The sequence below is a fragment of the Eptesicus fuscus genome, chromosome 17 (genome assembly GCF_027574615.1).
Source record: "Eptesicus fuscus isolate TK198812 chromosome 17, DD_ASM_mEF_20220401, whole genome shotgun sequence".
NCBI lineage: Eukaryota > Metazoa > Chordata > Mammalia > Chiroptera > Vespertilionidae > Eptesicus > Eptesicus fuscus.
Window position 1 is genome coordinate 39,369,390 of NC_072489.1, and position 19,391 is coordinate 39,388,780.

Sequence of the window (19,391 nt, forward strand, 5' to 3'; positions counted from 1 at the left end):
CCCATTCTGTTACTTGCTTTAAAAAAAAATATTTCTTTATTAATTTCAGAGAGACAGGGAGAGGGAGAGAGAGAGAGAACATCAATGATGAGAATCATTGATCGGCTGCCTCCAGCACGTCCCCTACTGGGGATTGAGTCTGCAATGCAGGCATGTGCCCTTGGCCAGAATCAAACCTGGGACCCTTCAGTCCGCAGGTCAACGCTCTATCCACTGAGCCAAACCAGCTAGGTTTGCTTTTTAACTTCATTAATCAGCTTGTCAACTTCTGTTTTCAAAATCATTACCATTTTTATTGTGATTGCATTATATTAATTTAGAAAGAAATTCTATCTTTATAAAAATTCCGTTTCCATATCTAGGAATATAATATATCTTCACAATTGTTGAGATCTTCTCTTTTGTCTTCCAGTAAAAGTTTATATCAGCCGAAACCGGTTTGGCTCAGTGGATAGAGCGTCGGCCTGCGGACTCAAGGGTCCCAGGTTCAATTCCGGTCAAGGGCATGTACCTTGGTTGCGGGCACATCCCCAGTAGGGGTGTGCAAGAGGCAGCTGATGGATGTTTCTCTCTCATGGATGTTTCTAACTCTCTATTCCTCTCCCTTCCTCTCTGTAAAAAATCAATAAAATATATTTAAAAAAAAAAGAAAAACGTTTATATCAATTGATTCTCATCTTGGAATTTTTATAAACTGTCTCTAACTGTAACAGATTTCTCCTGCACATGTCTTAGGTATAGTTTCCTTCAGTTTTATTTCTCTATAGAAGATATTTTCTGTGGATAATTCTGTTTTATACTTCCTTCAGTATATTTTGTTCTATTGATTTTATTTTTCCTTATTTTCCTATGTTATGCTTTTTTTTTTTTATTGAGAGTTATAGAAGTAATTACAAATATACTTATACTAGAGGCCCGGTGCACAAAATTCATGCACAGGTAGGGTCCCTAGGCCTGGCTGGCAATCAGGGCTGATCAGGTTCCCTGCCTCCTTGCCTCCTCGCCTCCTCCTCCCTAAGGGCCCCGCCATGTTCTGCACCGCCCCCCGGTGGTCAGTGCACATCATAGCAAGTGATCAAACTCCTGGTATCCCAGTCAAACTCCTGAGGGGACAATTTGCCTATTAGCCTTTTATTATTATATAGGATAGGTATGGGAATGAAAATGGATAAAGACAGTTAAACACGTATCTTCTGTGAAACCATGGGATTTTAAGTGGAAGAAGGTAGATTCCTGTGCACATTCTGCCATCTTGATTGATTGGTATTTCTCTATATTAATCGATGAGCTGATTATGTAGAATGTTTAAGGTATAATGTTTGTATCTGAGACAGATATTGAGGTTCTTCTTAGTTTTGCCCCAAGGTGCTTATATGAAATACTAGAGACCTGTGCACGAATTTCGGGTAGGGTCCGTAGCCCTGGCTGGTGATCAGGGCCCATCAGGGCCTTCCTTCCCCCAGCTGCTGGCCGCCAGCTGCCAGCCCTGGCCTTCCTTCATTCTGCACTGCCCCCTGCTGGTCAGTGCATGTCACAGTGAGCGGTCGAACTCTTGGTCGGTTGAACTCCCAAGGGGACAGTTTGCATATAAGCCTTTTATTATATAGGATATTTTGGAAGACAAGGCAGTAATACACCAAACTTATATATTTGTGCTTCTATTGCACAAACCTAGATCTACAGGTGAATTGGGATAATGGTAACAGATGAATGAACTGTACCCCAAAAAATGTCTTTTCTTTGTTGTAGCTTAAAGCACTGACACATGCTACCAAATTATCAAATGATGATTTGGAAGTGAGCCAGCTGACTGGAAAATCTTTACAAGATTATTATTGGCAGATAAGGTAGGTTTTGGGCCTTTAATGTATTCATCAAGCATTTATTAAGTAACTTTTTTTTGACAGAGTACTTTACTTGCAATGGAAAATTTAAAACAAGAAAGCGAAAAGATTCTCTACTCTTTAGGCATTTACAGAAAGGGTTCCAACCTTTCCTTAAGACCCATTTTTTTTGTGTGTAAAAATATATCACAGACGTGTCACATGAAAGTAGTTGTAGTTTTAATATCCATTGATTCTAAAAAAAACATGTCAATTAAAACTATGTTTACTAATACTTTTCTTTGTACTTGGATTATATTAATCTCAAGTGTTTGTATATATTTGAGAATTACTCTAAATATACATATGTGCAAGATATATTATTAATTCAGTCTAAAGGCAATACTCAAAAAAGGTTATAGATGAAAGGATCCCTGTAAAAAATATGGTCTACAAGTTGAAAGAGAAGTTAGGAAAGTATGAAATAATTGGGAAAATGATTTCAAGAGAAAACATAATCATGTGTCAAGGAATCTCCAATAGCAGGAAAGCTTCCTGGGAGGTGCTTATTGAACAGGAAGTTTCATTATGCATAAAGACATAACAGTTGTCTATATACGAGAGGGATTTGATAGTTAAAGAATTTCCTTGACTTCCTGCCCATTGATGTGGCACAGTTCTACAAGCTCTTAGAACTGTGCCAGATCAATGGGCAGGAAGTCAAGGAAATTCTTTAACTATCAAATCCCTCTCGTATATAGACAACTGTTATGTCAGGCAAGAGTTGATTTTAAATAATTGTTTTCCTAGAATAACCTAGTTAAATACAAACAATATTACTTGAGAAGGTTGACATATACCATGCACAGCACCTGGCATATAGTGAGTGTTCAATAAATATTAGTTGAATGAATGAATGAATGAAAATGAATAGAAGACATCAGTATTTACAAAACAATAAACTAGTGTTATTTATAAGCTAAAACTGGAAGCAAAGAACAAACATTGGCATAATGAACACAAGGAAACTGCAATATATAAAAAAGAAAAGTATGCTTTAGATGGGATCCAATGGTGATGGGTAGTCAAAACTCTAATTGTGTGTGTGTGATTGTTGCTTTTATTAAAGCAAAAAAAAAAAAAAAGCAGTGTAATAGATTTACATTCAGAAAAATTTTCAGAGTGGCGTTGAAATGCTTCAAAGGGGAGTTTGTTGTCATTTGAAAAACAATGTTTCTGTTGGAAAAACTGTGGGCATGAAATACAATCCTATATAATAAAGATGTAATATGCAAATGGTCGTTACGCCGTGAAGCATAATGACCCACCGAGTAACGACCAGATCATGGATCAGCAGGAGGGTGGGGCAGCAAGCTACAAGCGGGCAGCAGAGAGCTACAGGAGGGGCAGGGCAGCAAGCTATGCGGGGGGGAGGGGGGGAGAGGGGATGGCTGAGGGAACTACAGGAGGGTGGGGCAGCAGGTGGAGAGCTACAGGAGGACAGCAGCGAGCTATTGGCTACAAGCAGGCAGCAAAGAGCTACAGGAGGGATCAGGGCAGCAAGCTATGAGGGAGGGAGGGGTGCCAGGGGGAGATACAGGAGGGCAGGGCAGTGGGCGGAGAGCTACTGGAGGGCGGCAACGAGCTATTGGTGCACGGATTCATGCACATGGCTACTAGTTAAATAAGAATGGCACATATGAATTCAGCCTTTAATGACTATACATATACTAGATGGCTAGTACTCACAATCACCTGGTACCCAAGAAAGACATCTGAAAGTCATTTGTGACCTGTCTCCTTGCCTCTCCTCTCATCCCTCACACCCAGCCAGTAACCATTCCCACTGATTCTGCTTTACTTCAGGTGCGTATTTCATAGCCTGACTACTCAAATAGTCTCCTAAAATACCTCTCTTGAAACCATGCTGCATATTGAAATCAGAGTGATTTTTCTAAATACATAAGACCACGTGGGTGGCTTTCTGTTACCTTTAAGATAAAATTTAATGGTTTTAGCATGATTTGTAAGGCCCTGAATAATCTGCCTCCTGCTGACTTCTCCAGCCTCATTTTAAGGGTTCTGATCTCGGAACTTTATAATCCAGTGCCCCAAATGGACTATGCTCTCTAATGTCTACATAACTTTGTTTTAATGCCTCTAGTTTCTAGAAGGTTCTTTCATCATTTTCTGCCTAACACCTAGTCAACATACACATTTTATTCAATGTCACATTATTTTCTCTGGGAGACTCTTACTTTGCCCATTAGATTAGATTAATTCTCTTTCTTTTTATGCTCACATAGCACTTACGTATTTCCCCTTTCATGATACTCATCACATTTGTAATTTGCTTTGTCTTTTTCCCTTCTGGGATATTAGTTACCAACACCTTAAATATTTCCTGATACATAATACTTACCTATTATGAGTTTATTGATTTGAATTGAATGTCACACACTCTATGAAGTCTTCCCCTGCTGTTGCCTGTCTTTCTCTTATGTATGCCCACACTATAGCATATGTGAACTTCTATCGTAACACCTATAACGTTTTATTGCATTGATTTATTTGTATGTATATAAGCTTTTCTGACCCAGGGAACATTTCTTTTTATCTTTGTATCACCCCTTAACCGGCACAGTACCTGGCATGCAGTAGGCACTCAATAAATATTTAGTGGATGAATTAATGAATGGCAATAGGCTTCTCTTTATATCAATATGGTGGACTAGATTCCCTGAATGTCCCTTCTAATGAAAAGAAGTAAAAATGTCTGATAATACTATCTTTATTGCTGAAATGGCAAAAAGGTAAGGAATCTACAAAAGCCAAAAACTAGGTAAAAGGAAAAATCCTAAAAATTAGGGGTAAAGCCAGCTTTTACATGGAGTGTATTTGTTAAACACTAGTAATTTTGACTGGCAATCAAATGGCTTCATGGAGTGCCAAAGGCAGAAGATAAAGCCAAGCTCATCTTAATTAGAAAGTCTAATAGGAGATCCTGTAGAAACAGGTGTTAAACTTCATAAAAGGGAGAATGTAAAGGGGATGACAAAGAAAATAGTGAAAAACTTTAAATCATAAAGGAATGAGTCACTAAATGGAATTTCAGTTTCTATATCAAATAGGGATAAAATGAAAAACAACAAAAAAACAAACATGAGGTGGCCAAGGGGAGTCTAGAAGAATTAGTGTAATACATTCTTCCAGGCCATCTTAATGACTTAAATAGTTCTAATCTGCTAATTTTTTTAATCTACCATTATTGTTGTAGTAATACAAAACAGCTCTATGACTTAGAAAGGGAAAAGGACTTCTCCCTACTACACAGTATGTTACGTACTTGGAAACAGATAAAATCTCTTCGACAAAAGCAAGGATTTATAAGCACCCCGATAAAGTTACAGTTTCAGCGGTGAGTGGTGGTTCTATTTGTTCTTATAACATTTCTGAGGAACTGCACATGAATAACTGGTAATTCATAGTAATTGGGAGAAAAGAAGCTAGATAACTATTTGATGTAGCCAATAAAGGACTTGTATCTTGAATATATAAACAACTCTTACAATTTAATTAAAAGGGGCAAAAGATTCGAATAGACACTTCACTAAAGGTATATGGATAGCAAATGAACACATGAGAAGATGCTCAACATCACTTCATGTCAATAGAGTAATGTGATTTGAAACAACAATGGAACATACTACACACCTATTAGAATGGCTAAAAATCAGAACAAAAAGAAAAGAAAAGAAAAAGACAATAACACATGCTTCCAAAGATGCTGAGTAATAGCAACTCTCATTGATTGCTGGTCGGAATGCAAAATTGTACAGTGACTTTGAAAACAATTTGGCACTTAATTAGGAAGTTAAACATACATTCAACAATCACACTCCTAAGTAAAACATGTACTAGTAAATTATAAAAACATGTCGATTGGAGGAGCTAGTTATAATTAAAAACTATACTTGTTATTCACTGAAAATGTGAACTCACAGTTAAATAACTGGTTTCCTTCCTAACCCATTGTACCTGGGTCTTTTTTTCCCCCAAAACTGTAAAAGATTAGTATAATTTCAGGCAATAAAAGTGGTGTTTACTTTGTTGATTTTTCCCCCCTACTCCAGTGGTTTTTAATGAAAGTGTTTCATGATCACCTTTATTATAATTCCTAACATTTTCAACAGTTTATCTAAAAAAAAAAAAAAAGAGCTTTAAAAAAGCTCCCCAGTAATTTTAATGTGACAAAGTTTGACAGCCATTATATTAAAGAACAATAAGTTAATTATGAACAATAAGTTCATATTGATTACCCCAAATCAGAGGAAAATAATAATATTTATTGTTTGTTATGCTTCAAGCACCAAACAGCACTTCACATGAATTAGTTCATATAATCCTTATAACAACACAATTTTCAAATGAGAAAAGTAAGGCATAGAATACTTTAGGAACTTGCCTAAATTCCATAGTGCCAGTCAACACAGGTAGTCTGGTCTCAGTCCATACAGGTAATATCCACACTGAATTCACTATACTATACTTCAGAAGGCAAAAGCATATATTCTAAAAACAGTTTTACGAATTTAAATAAAAAACAACAACCAGTTTTAATGAGATATAGTTCACATATACATTTCACCCATTTAAAGTATTTTATTAAGGTGTCCAGTTAAATGGTTTTTAGTATATTCATAGAGCTGTGCAAGCACAATTATAACTCTCCAATACTTTCATTATATTTGCTTTAAATAATTCTATTCATTATTAACTAGGATAAAAAATAAATTTGATGAACAAAATCAAGGAGAAATGTCAGAAATGTCTGAGACTGAGAAGAAAACAGAAGGAAAAGCATATAACATTGGGGGAAATGAGGAGGTATTTATATTGAAAAATTATATTTAACTCAACTAGTTATAGTATTTAATAGATAAAATAGGATATCATTGTATTTGTAACAGTTACCCAACAAAATTACAAATATAGGAGATTTAAGTTTAATATTAAGAATAATTGTCCTAAGCAATGAACTTACATTGTAAATTATACATTTGGGTTTTTTTTTGGTTTCTAGAGCCTCTTATATTTAGCTTCAGAACTTGAAGAAACAGATATTGAAGGAATAAAGCCAATTACTTTGATGCCACAACTTTCTTTTGCTGAAGAATTAACAAACTTATCCAAATGTTCTCTGTAAGCAATTTTACAGGATTATTTTTTCTTATATGTTATCTATTAATTATTTAATTTTTAATAATAATGTTAGATTTCTTGAGTGAGTACCATATGCTGGGCACTTTGCTTCTTTATCTTATACATTTGGACATTTAATTGCTACTATAGTACTATGGTGTTATCCTCATCTTAAAGATGGGGGAATTTACGCTTATAAAAGGTTAAGTAGCCCAGGGTCATATATCTAATTCATCAGTGAGGTAGTACATAAAACAGTTTGGTTTGATGATTGTTTTTTGTTTTTGCTATGGTAGTAATTTTTGTTCATATATAGATAGGTAGGATATAAAGCCACTGTAAAATAAGATTATATACTAGCCCTAGCTTGTTAAGGGACCCTTTGCTTTCATAAAATGTATTCTATATCAGGAAGCCCCTCTGGGCAATCTTATACTTTGACATAAACTTCTTTCCTTCCCACTTGTGACTTCTTCCTTGAGCTATAATGTTTCCGCCTACTCCTGGGACATTTCATGCAAAAACAGGTATCACACAGATTGTCATTTCTCCCTCTGTAGGCCTGTGGCTCTCATCTCCCTTAAAGAGGATAAGTCAAATTAGAGCACTGAACTAGGTCCAACTTTTCAATATTTCTGTCTCATGGGACACTTTGGACCAATTCGTCTTCGAGTATTGGGAATGTGCTTAATTTAGCACAGTGTTGTAAGACAGTGGATACACAATAAATATTCATGTACATTAACTGAATGGATGGATGATTGCATTTTAAAATGAACATAAAAAGTAGCAGACACAAAGACATAATCACTACTGTCTTTCTGACCAGAAAAGTACAGTGGTGAAGTATTGCTTTATTTGTTCTATACCTACTTCTCAAAGTGGTCTGAGGTAATTTACTATGTAAGACACACATACAAAAGGACCATCTAAATGAAGACAAGAGAACAGGATCCATAAAATGGAAGATGGAAATCAAGAGGAGAAAGCGGAGGAAGGTATTTGTGCTGGAAAGCCTACGCTAAAACTTAGTGGAAGTCAAGGCAAAAGGAAATACAATATGGTGCTTTCTGTCTTTTCGAAGCAATTGCTATAGTGTGGCATTGCTTTCATTATCCATTTAGAATATCCAGCTGAATAAGAATTGACTCTCTAGAAAAGAATAATGTACTGATGTCAAGGATAGAGATGAAAGGAGTACAGGGATTAAAGAACAATTAAAGAGTTTACAGGTGAAGAAAAAACAAGATTACCTCAAGATAAATATCCTGACTTAATGAATTTCATCATCAGTTCATGAGCTCATTATTAAAATTACATTCAAAGGGCAACATGAAGGGCAAATTTTACTAAGATATTTCTCTAAGGGTAATTGGGAAGATGGTTAGAAGAGGCTAACGGAGAACAAGCAATCTTTTGTCTCTGAACCCTCTGAGAAGGTTACGAAGAAGATGGGCTTATATGAGGGCAGGGAGACCCTGGGCTCAGAGGATGATTAGGGTGGAGAACAGAGGGGATTTTTATATTTCAACTAAGGCTTATCTTCCAACCAGTCTTCTCCTTTCTGAAAAAGTGGCTCAAGTCTTAAACATCATTAGGTCAGTTCCCGTGGCAGCTAAAACGGTTTTCAGTAAATGTTAGTTGAGTGAACGAATAAATGAATGGATGGAAGACTCTTTTTAGGACTTTCATATCACTCAGGGATCAATTTATTCCCTAACAAGTGTATTCATATAAGCGCCAGAGTATAGAACTAACCTCTCTGGCTTCCATCTCAAATCTTTGGGTTCAGAGAAAAAATTTCCTGGAGAAAAAGGGTGTACAACCTAAAGCCTAAAGGGATTTTCAAAGCCTTTACTAGAACACAGCAAGCCTCATGACTTAGAGCTGCCTCTTTGAGGTTATTGAAAGCATGGTGTGTGTGTGTGTGTGTGTGTGTGTGTGTGCCTCTTTTAAGAGTTAGACAATATTTTTGAGTTCTTGATTTAAGCTTCCCAACCCCATTACTAAGTCCCTCAGTTTCCTCTTCTTATAAATCATCTTATGATAGGTAACTGCTATAATATCTTTAAGTTATAAATGGAATGATTTACAGAACCCTGATTTTAGTTCTTTTTCTATTTTTTAGTAAATATTTTTCTTGAAAAAACATTTTACTGTGTAGCAGAGGCTTTTATCCACATATTGGCAAGCATTTTAGGGCTTAAAGATATCATTTGCCCTCTAAAATAATTATATTTTAACATACTAAGCTAAGGTACATTTTGAAATGAATATTTTATATCCATTTTTCTTTTCAAGTGTCTTTTAAAGGTTTATTTAATTTTCAGGCATGAACAAAAGAGGAGAGCCAAAATTCAGAAGCTTAAATATTTTATTAAAATATTATACAATGATAAACAGGTTTCTTGCACTTCAATATCTCCTCTGCAGTTTGATTTTAAAGTCATGTTTCAGAAGATTTTCAATATCCAGTTAATATATTGGCCTGAAACAATTTGCTTGGAGGTATGTCATTGTTATTTACTTTTGTACCTTATTTCACCTATACATAATTTTAAATTTCTTGTTAGCTGTTGTTATATGTGATAAGTTATTTCTTTTATATTAATAGATAACTGATCTATATGGCTAAACAAGATATTTATACATAATATATTTGTAGTTTATCTTTCGTTTTTTATATTATAACTACAAAATTATTTGATTGATTCTAAATATTTCTCTTCTTTCCTGCTAAAATTCCTACCAACCCTTGATGTGCGGTATTACTATTCATTTGCTAGTGAGGTGGAAGAGGGTTGTGTAAGCTATAATGAGAGGTAAAGCTATTACAGTAGTAGTGAAGGATGTCTCCTGATTGCTCCAGCCCTGACTTGATTTCAGTCTCTTGCTGTATTTGTTCTTCACCTATTTTAGGATTTGGGATATTTTAAGAATCTGATGAAAGATCATACACACAATAGACCCCTGATCTTTGTCCAAAGACACCTGCGCTATTAAAAGAAGAAGAAAATAGGACAACAGAGAAAAATTAGAGACTATAAAAGAATCTAGACAAGAAATTTTGATGGCCAATATAGGGGTTAAACTTGCATTTAGACCCCAAGTAAAGGTTTTGAGGCAATAAAGATTTGTGTATGTGAGGTTGGGATGCAGTTTGAGGAGTGGAGAGAGGATTATAATTACAAATCTAAATCCATCATTTTTACAATGCCTAAATCATTTTGTGCTATTCCTGACCAGAGGTTGTATTCATTTTGTTCATCTGTACTATCAAGAGCCTGTCATCTTAAAAATAGTAATCCAACCACTTGAGGTTTCAAATATAGGTAAATGCCCCCAATATAGATAAATGCACTTTTGAATCTTCCATTACTTAGCACTTAACCCTAACAAACTAAGAGGCAGGGAAAGAAACTAATCTAGCTAGAGGTAAATTACATCATTAGCAGCTGCAGAAATAGAAATATAAATTTTTATGCCCTAGCCTAAGGGATTCTAACTTACATTTCTGATTTACTTCTTATCATTCCTCTTTACTGATTCTTCATTCATCCAAACTGAATTACTTGTGTTTTTAACATGCATCCTTGCCATCTCCTACTTCAGAACGATTGACCATTCCAGTTCCTCCATTACAATGCCCATTCTTGGTACTTCATCTCTGCCATTCAGTGGTGCTAATAGCTGCTATCAGGGGACAGGCTGTCTCCTGGAGACTTCACCAGGTGGAATTCTCTACCTTTACATTTACTTCTATCCAGGATCTGACCTCCAGCCTTGCAGTATCAGAAACTGGATTTGACAGTCCCTGAAAATACAGTCCCCTAAACAAATTTACAAGGCTTATTTGTCAAATCAGAGTGCCAATTCATAATTTGAATATATTTATCAGTTCACTGTCTTTCTTTAGTTGGCTAATAAAATGATTTACAATAAGAAATTTCTTTCATGGACCTGAATACTTTAAGTCCATTTGCAATAACTCCTACAAACCTTTCAGCGTTTGGGACACTTTTGTCAAAGAGACTAGTGTGTTGGCTTAAGTTAACTTTTATAAGGGACAGTTTTTAGATGACAAGAAAAAATATTTGCCTCGAACTTTGCTTTTTCTCTGCTTTCTTGATTAACCAACTACCTTTTAATTGACACTTTTTTTTTTCTCTTAACTTTCAAGGAGCATTCCACCCCACCCCACCCCACCCCCATTTCCTTCTTCTTAGAGTACATATCACTGTTTGCCAAACACAGACAACAAAGTACAGGTAAATGAAGATTTTGCTATTGAAAAAAACTTTGGGTTTGTAATTATGGCAGTGATGGAATTGTAGTAAAAGCACAGCATACAGAATCAAAAGACCTGGGTTTAGTACCCAGTGGACATCTGTGAAACTAGCTACTGGGACTTTTTTGCCCTCCCCTATCCCTACAGCTTGTTTAACCTGCCCTTGGATTCCATGAGTTAATGAACTTCCCTTTTTCTAAGCAATTCAACCTGAGTTTCCATCACTTGTAATAAAAACAAATATAGTTTTATATAGAGACTCCATTCCCTCATAAAATGGGAAGAATAATACCAGTTTCCTATAATTTTCATGAGGTTTAAATGAGATAAGGAACTTTAAAAGTGCTACACAAAAGTAAGTTATTCGGGTATTGTGTTATAAATACCTATATTCTCAGAACTGTATATAATCTTTTTACTATATTTTCTTTGAAACTAGTGAAAGGCATTCTACTTTTAGGGATGTACAATTATCTACTTTTCTCACAATCATGTAGATGAAATGCTATAGAACGATACTTATTTTATATTCTGGCATTTTAAAAAAGAATACAAATGTGTGTTCGTAAGGGTCCTTAGTTTAGTTTAAAAATTTTTGTACTTTCAATGAGCTATCAATCATTTCTTTTCTATTTAGGTTTATGAAATAAACAAAAGGACAAACTTGCTGGCAAAACTATATATACCTTTGCCTAACAACACAGAGCTGAAAAGCAAAACTGCTTTGGAATATGTAGAGTTTAGCTCTGATGAGCTGGTCATGCCTGAGTATGGAGAAGTAGGAAGCAGTAAGTTTATTAAAAAGGCTTCCTCCCCCTATTTTCTTCATGAATTCTATATCCTAAGTGGCTCTGGGTCATTTATGTGAGTAAAGAATTCTATACCTACACTATTAGGTTTAAAGTGTATTAAGTTCTTCTTTCAGATGTTAAACTAAAATGTTAAGAACTTTGTCTTGAATGAGATCTTTGGGAAAAGTAACATTTGGAATGAGCACCTGGGCTTTTCCTAGTTCACCTGAGATAAGAGCTCCACTCCTGAGTGGATAGACGGCTCTCACTCTGCCTCTCCTTTAGTGAAACCTAAAGGTGCCCCAGGATGTGCTGGTCCATCTTTTAACTGAATAGGGAAGTGAGGAAGAAAAGGAAGAGAGAAAAGGAGAGAGGAAAGAAAGGTTGTTTCTGTTCACACGTCAATTGATTTTACTCCTCCTGCAATTAAAGTTGTTACCATGTCTGTGAGAACAATGACATCCCTGTTCTCCCCCAGAATTCTTCTTTCACCTTCCTAGGAGTTTTGCACCTGCTTGTGTCCAGACAGTGAAAAGGGAGGAAGTATGAACTTGTACCTATAAAAGGGAAAACTCCAGCCGCAGTAGGAGCAGTTTAGTTTATTTGGATGTTGATTTTTTTTTTAAATTTCAACTGGGTATTTTATTGTTCTGGCAACTGCAAGTTATACAAATTTCTGAAAGGCATCCCCTGTGTGAAAGCTGGCACAGCTTCATCCCAGGTAATTAATTCAGACAAATATACAGAATGCAGAGAAGTCTTAAATCGCATGTAAAAGGCCCCAAACCAACCAACAAACAATAAACCCAATGTAAGAAGTTTTCTATTTTCAAGCTCCCTTATACACATTAAATAAATAAATAGCACATTTGCTATCAAAATAATCCTACATAATAAAAGGGTAATATACAAATTGACCCTAATGGCAGAATGACCAGAACGACCGCTGGACCAGTCACTATAAGGCACACTGACCACCTCTTGGTTCTTTTTCCCTGGCCCACAAGCTCCTATCTCCTGATGGCCACCTGTGGTGGGGGCGGGGCTGGCGAATGGGCGAGAACAGCAGACCTCTCAGTCCCTTCCCCTGGCTGTCAGGCACCCATCACCAGATGGCGAACAGGGAACAGGGGGTGAGTGGTGGTGGGGAGTGGGGCTGGCTGCGGGCAGCTGGGAAAGATGGCCCTGATTGCAGGCCAGGCCTAGGGACCGAACCTGTGCATGAATTTTGTGCGCCGGGCCTCTAGTAAAAAATAAGTGTCAAGTATTACAAACGAAATCATCGTTGGTGTGGTTCAAACTGATTTATTGTTTTTAATTTATGTTTATTAAATATCTGAAATATTTATAACATTTAATTTATAATTACTAAGACAATAATTGTCTTTATATGTAACAGAGAAGAAAATAAGGTAGAGAATGAGGGAAGGTGTAGTCTGCTTAGAATCCAGATGAAGCAGAAAAATAGGGTTGTGGAGACCCAGGAGAAAAGACTCAAGGTGAAAAATTTAGGGAGCACTAAGAACTTGGTAAAAGTTTCAAGGAGAATTGCTAAGCTCTCTGGAAATTGAGAGAAAAAATGGGGGAAGGAGGACACTCAGGAATGTAGGAAAGGGGACAAAGAGTACCTTGCCTGCCTCTATTTCTGCTGCCAGTGGCCTTTCTTGTTGGAAGCCACTCCTAGAAAGAAGGGTTAAAAAGCTTCTAGCCACAAGAAGAGGAAAATAGAGCTGTCCGTCTCTATGTAACCAGATCAATATTTTCTTTTCTTTGTAGTCTGCTTGAAGCAATCGGCCTTGAGGTATCTTAGATAGGTGATGAGGGGGAGGTCTTAGATTAGAGCCTGGGGTCAGCACAGAGTTTCCTATGTATTTCTGGGTTTCCACAAGTAAAAGAGGGGGGAAAGGGGGTTGGGAGGACGGATCTACAATGTGTTCAAATTGCACACTTTTTTAAAAATTTACTTGTTTTTAATGCCCTTTATAAACAGATGTGCCTTTTCTTCTTGAGGGAAATGAAACGGAAGAACTTTGTCTTTTCACATCAGGAAAACTAAGCTATTCCCTATCATGGGCCTTAGATGAAAATGGTATTCCTCTGACACCTATGTCACAGTCATCAAGATCTGCTTACTGCAGGTAGTAAACCTTTATGCTTGAAAAATAATTCCACTCCTCAGCAAAGCATTACACAAAACCTGTGTCTATAAAAGGAAAAAATTAGCAGCAATAGGGATTGAGTTTATTTAGATGGCTATTTATTTTTTCATATATTTATAAGTATATAAACTGTTAGTATACTTATAAACATATAAAACATTTATACATTTTATTGATAATTATCCTATAAGATAATAAGTGTCTTTTTAAAAATATATTTTATTGATTTTTTTTTTTTATTAGAGAGAGGAAGGAAGAGGGATAGAGAGCCAGAAACATCGATGAGAGAGAAACATTGATCAGCTGCCTCCTGCACACTCCCCCCTGGGTATGTGCCCACAACCAAGGGACATGCCCTTGACTAGAATCAAACCCAGGACCCTTGAGTCTGCAGGCCGATGCTCTATCCACTGAGCCAAACTGGCCAGGGTGATAATAAGTGTCTTTATATGTAACAGTCTGTATCTCTTTTTTGCTTAGGATTATAGTCACATGGAGGAATAGAAAGGCCAAGACTCCCAAGTATTTTATTTCTGAGGCCTTTATATTTCCCAGTCATTCTGGATTATAAAATAATAATTTATGCATTATCAACTTGCTAGAAAAAAAATCCTAAAAATTTTATGCTAGACCCAGGACTTTCTAGAAGAATTGGAATTAATTTATAGGTCATATTCACAAATAGGATTACTAGAAATAAGTACAGTAAAACTTTATAAAAATGATGATAATGCTGCCTTTTATATTACGCTGTGTTTGAGTAAAATGGTAAATATAAAGGGCCACATAGATTCCATCACTTAAAAATTAATGAGTGATGATACCAGAACAATGGCCTTTCCCCTCTCCATCTAAACTCATATTTTAAAAGACCTTAGCTAAAGACGTTATGGAAAAGGCAGAACTATGGAGACAGTAAAAATGTTGGGAGTTGCCAGGGGTTATGAAGAGAGAGTGATGAATAGGTAGAGCACACAGGATTTTTAGGGCACTGAAACTACTCTGTATGATACTATAATTATGGGTACATATCCTACCTAATAATAGACAAGTATGCAAATTGACCATACCTCCGGCACACCCACAAGCCACGCCCACCATCCAATCAGAGCGAGCATGCAAATTAACCTAAATCAAGATGGCTACAGCCACAGAGAGCAAGGTTTCCTAGGTAACAGAGGAAGCCAAGCTTTCTGCCTGCCCTTTCCAGGCCTAAGCCTCCACTCAAGCTACAAAGTTTCAATTATAGAAGGTAAACAAATTCAAACAGAAATGGTGGCAGAATGGAGCTTGAGAGAGCAGGCCAGGGTTGCCGCCGGCAACAGGGGAAGCAAAGCTTTTCGAACACCCTGGCTGGGAACACCCGCTTAAGGCAACAAAGTTTCAATTATAACCCCAACAGAAATGGCTGCCGGCCGCAGAGGGAGCCCCAGGCTTGGCTCTGCTTCAGGCTACAAAGTTTCAATTGTAGAAGGATAATAAATTCCAGATACCAGGGCCTCCGCTTGGGTTGCCAGGGGGCGTGGCCGGCCTGCAAACTACCACAGGCCCCTCGCTCAGGCCGCCCCACACCCCAAGGGAACCCCACCCTGATCAGGGATACCCTTCAGGGCAAACCAGCTGGCCCCCACCTGTGCACCAGGCCTCTATCCTATCTAATAAAAGAGTAATATGCAGATTGATCATCACTGCAACACACAATATAGCTGCCCCCATGTGGTCAAAGATCCTGCCCCCATGTGGACACAGGATGGCCACCACAAGATGGCCAGCAGGAGAGGGTAGTTGGGAGGCACCTGGCCTGCAAGGGAGGGCAGTTGAGAAGGACCAGGCCTGCAAGGGAGGGCAGTTGGAGGTGATCAACTCTGCAGGAGAGGGCAGTTAGGGGTGACCAGGCCAGCAAAGGAGGGAAGTTGGGGGCAAACAGGCTGGCAGCAGAAGGGAGAGGGGGTGGACACTTATCAAAACTCTATGACACAAATTAGAATGTTCTCAGAAGACCCAGAAGAGATATCACGTGTAAACCTTCTATTTTATCCTTAAATGTAGGGGATGGATAGGCATTATGTTTAAATACCTGAAATGGGTATTTATAACAATGTTCCCTGTGCTAGGGAAATACTAACAAATACATAACCTGCATATTGTACGCACATTCACAAATATTTTTCTCTATGTTAGTGTGTTAAGAAATGTAGATGCAAGAGGTGATCCTGGAATTCCATGGCTCATTAATACACAGAAGCTTTTTGAATGGGCAAATGAAGTCAGAATTGACCCAAATAATCCAGAATATTCTGATTTAATGGAATTTATTATGGTAAGTTATAGCAAATATAAATTCTGGAAATATATTCTATTTTCTAAGCTCTGGATCCTTTACTTTTAAACTATTTAAAAATAGTTTGTGCCCAGCCAGCATGGTTCAGTGGTTTAGAGTCCACCTATGAACCAGGAGGTCACGGTTCAATTCCCAGTCAGGGCACATGCCTGGGTTGTGGGCTTGATCCCCAGTGTGAGGCCGGCAGGAGGCAGCTAATCAATGATTCTCATCATTGATGTTTCTATCTCTCCCTCTCCCTTCCTCTCTGAAACCAATACAAATATATTTTTAAAATAGCTCACTGCACATTTTTTCTAGGTATTAGGAGGCATGTAAATGTAAATCTCAGGACAGACACAGGCACAGTTTACAACCAGTTTACAGTATTATAAAGGCAATAAGAAATTCAGCCACTGAAATACTTACTACTTGAGGCCCAGTGGTTGGTACTCTGCCACTAAGCAGCCCACAGCACATCCGACAGGCTGACCTTCAGACTAGCATCTATTACATGTCTACTGGAGTGCCAGCTGTATTATTAGATGCTAGGTATAGAAAGACGACTTATAGACACATTCCTTCCCTCAAATACACCATTATATATTCACTTCCCCTACTCTTCCGTATAGCCAACTGAATTGTTCATAGAAATATGAATAGATGTGCCCCAAAAATGCTTTCTTCTCACCTTTATTCCCTCTGCCTAGAAAGCCACCCATAGAGGCTGTCTTATCCTTCCTGCAAATCTGATAAACATTTCTTTGGTAACCTCAGTTAAATATGTGCTCTTCTTTCCTTGCCCTCTTGTTAACTTTGTTTTTCTTTTTATGAACTGTTATGGTTCTAATTTCATTCTGCCTTATGCTGTAGTTATTCATTACTGTGTTTTATCCTTCCTTGTGGAACTGAAGCAAATAAATATTTATCTCTCTTAAGGCAACTAACACTCTTCCTTGTATGTACCCTGTACTCCCATTTGCATTTATTGAATAAAGCAATGCTTAAATAAACTATTGCAATTAAGTTTCCTTAGATCAGAGCCTCTCAACTGATGTGCTGAATTGATCACAGGCATACAGAAATATTGATTTTCTCTCAGATTCCACATAAAAGTGAAATCATCTGGCATTTGTCTTTCTCTGACTTATTTTACTCAGCACAGATCCTATATTCAAGTTTTTAATCCATTTGAGTTAATTTTTGTGTATGGCGTCAGAAAGAAGTCTAGTTTCATTCTTTTGCATGTGGCTTTACAATTATTCCAACAAAATTTATTGAAGAGGCTTTCCTTTCTCCATTGTTTAACTTTTAAAATTTAAATGTAGTTGGTATACAATATTATATTAGTTTCAGTTTACAATATAGTGATTTGACATTTTTATACATTAAAGTGTGTTTTGAAATATTTTTAATTAAAATTAATATATATTAAGTCAAGACTTTCATTATTTATGTTTTACAGTACATGAAACATAAAGGGAAGGATATTCCAAAGTATTTTCGTCTTGAACAGTTGCAAGAAGAATTAAATTTTGTTTCCGAAGAGGAAATGAAAAAGAGTAAACGTTTCCGGCTATTGCAACTTAGATATGCAGGACAATTAGGTATTTTCCCTCTGCAGCAAATACCCCTTTATGATAGAGAGATTCCAGATTCAGTCTTCCAGGTATGTGGTTTCTACCTGAGTATGACTTGTAAGTTAATGTTTTGCTGCTTTAAATCTGTCTTAATTTTTTTAACTGATAATCAGTAGACAGACCTCCCCCCTTTCTTTAAACATTAAAAATGTACAGATCTCCTAATTCCAGAAAGTCCTTAACTTGACTTTGCAACTTAGTTGTTCAAACAACCTATTTCAAAGCCGAAATCCTTTACTAGTAGGTGTATTCTAAATACTGTATTTTTGCTATCATAAAATGTATCACATATTTAAAAGAAACTTTTGGATATAAGGGAAAGAAACACTACCACATTAAATGTATACATTGATTATAAAGCACACCTCAATTTCAGGAACTTTAAAATGGGGGTGTGGGAATTAGTCTTATGCTATGTGGGGGTGGTGTGCAGGAGCCGGCCATCACCAGCCGTCAGAGCCTAATGTGCACCTCTTTTTCCAACTCCACCTTCAATGACTTCATGTTGGTTTCTTTAAATTTGTTTAACTTGGTTGCTGGGGAAATATTTACACCATAAATCAGCACATGCTACAAACTGGGCCCCCCCCCCACCCCACTTCCAGATAACTGGTTGTTAAACACTTACTGGTACATCACTAGTCTTAAGATAGCAGATTGTAAGTGCTAATTCCTGAAGAAATAACCAATTGTAATAACCATAGCATATTTATGGAATATTTATTAATCATCTTCCCATTTTCATAATAGCAAATTTTTCTCAATCATTACTCTTTTTTAAACGATGAAGGACCATATCCTAGAAGCCAACAAAATATAAACTTTTTAGCTAATTCTCAAGGGGAGAATCTGAAAGAAATGTTTTCCTCTGTTAATGCCAGAATGTTGCCAATGTCTCCTACACATGAACTGAAATAAATAGTTAACATTTTATTGCAGCATGTCATATCTGAACTATGACATTCAAGAAGTGAAACTAACTTAATTCTCTGTTTAGGAATATGAAAGTCAGATAGAGAAGGATATGTCCTTTTCAGATGTGAATTCTATTACCGCACAAAGGATTAGTTCTGTCAATTTTCTGAAAAAGGTAACAACTGCAAAATAATATTAGCAACGTGTTTGCATTTACTCTTGTGAAAACTCGTCTGCTGGATGCTATGCTACT

General features: G+C 36.8%; 1 protein-coding gene across 1 annotated transcript in view; it reads left to right on the forward strand.

Annotated features, from left to right (window-relative positions):
* The window catches only part of CC2D2B (coiled-coil and C2 domain containing 2B), a 60,728-nt gene that overhangs the window by 12,389 nt on the left and 28,948 nt on the right, over positions 1-19,391 (forward strand). Inside the window, exons 10-19 of the mRNA XM_054728970.1 lie at positions 1,750-1,847; positions 5,101-5,241; positions 6,605-6,710; positions 6,907-7,025; positions 9,356-9,533; positions 11,951-12,101; positions 14,095-14,242; positions 16,445-16,583; positions 18,049-18,252; positions 19,221-19,313. Of these exons, the coding sequence (XP_054584945.1) occupies positions 1,750-1,847; positions 5,101-5,241; positions 6,605-6,710; positions 6,907-7,025; positions 9,356-9,533; positions 11,951-12,101; positions 14,095-14,242; positions 16,445-16,583; positions 18,049-18,252; positions 19,221-19,313 (1,377 nt within the window). The remainder of the gene's footprint in view (positions 1-1,749; positions 1,848-5,100; positions 5,242-6,604; positions 6,711-6,906; positions 7,026-9,355; positions 9,534-11,950; positions 12,102-14,094; positions 14,243-16,444; positions 16,584-18,048; positions 18,253-19,220; positions 19,314-19,391) is intronic.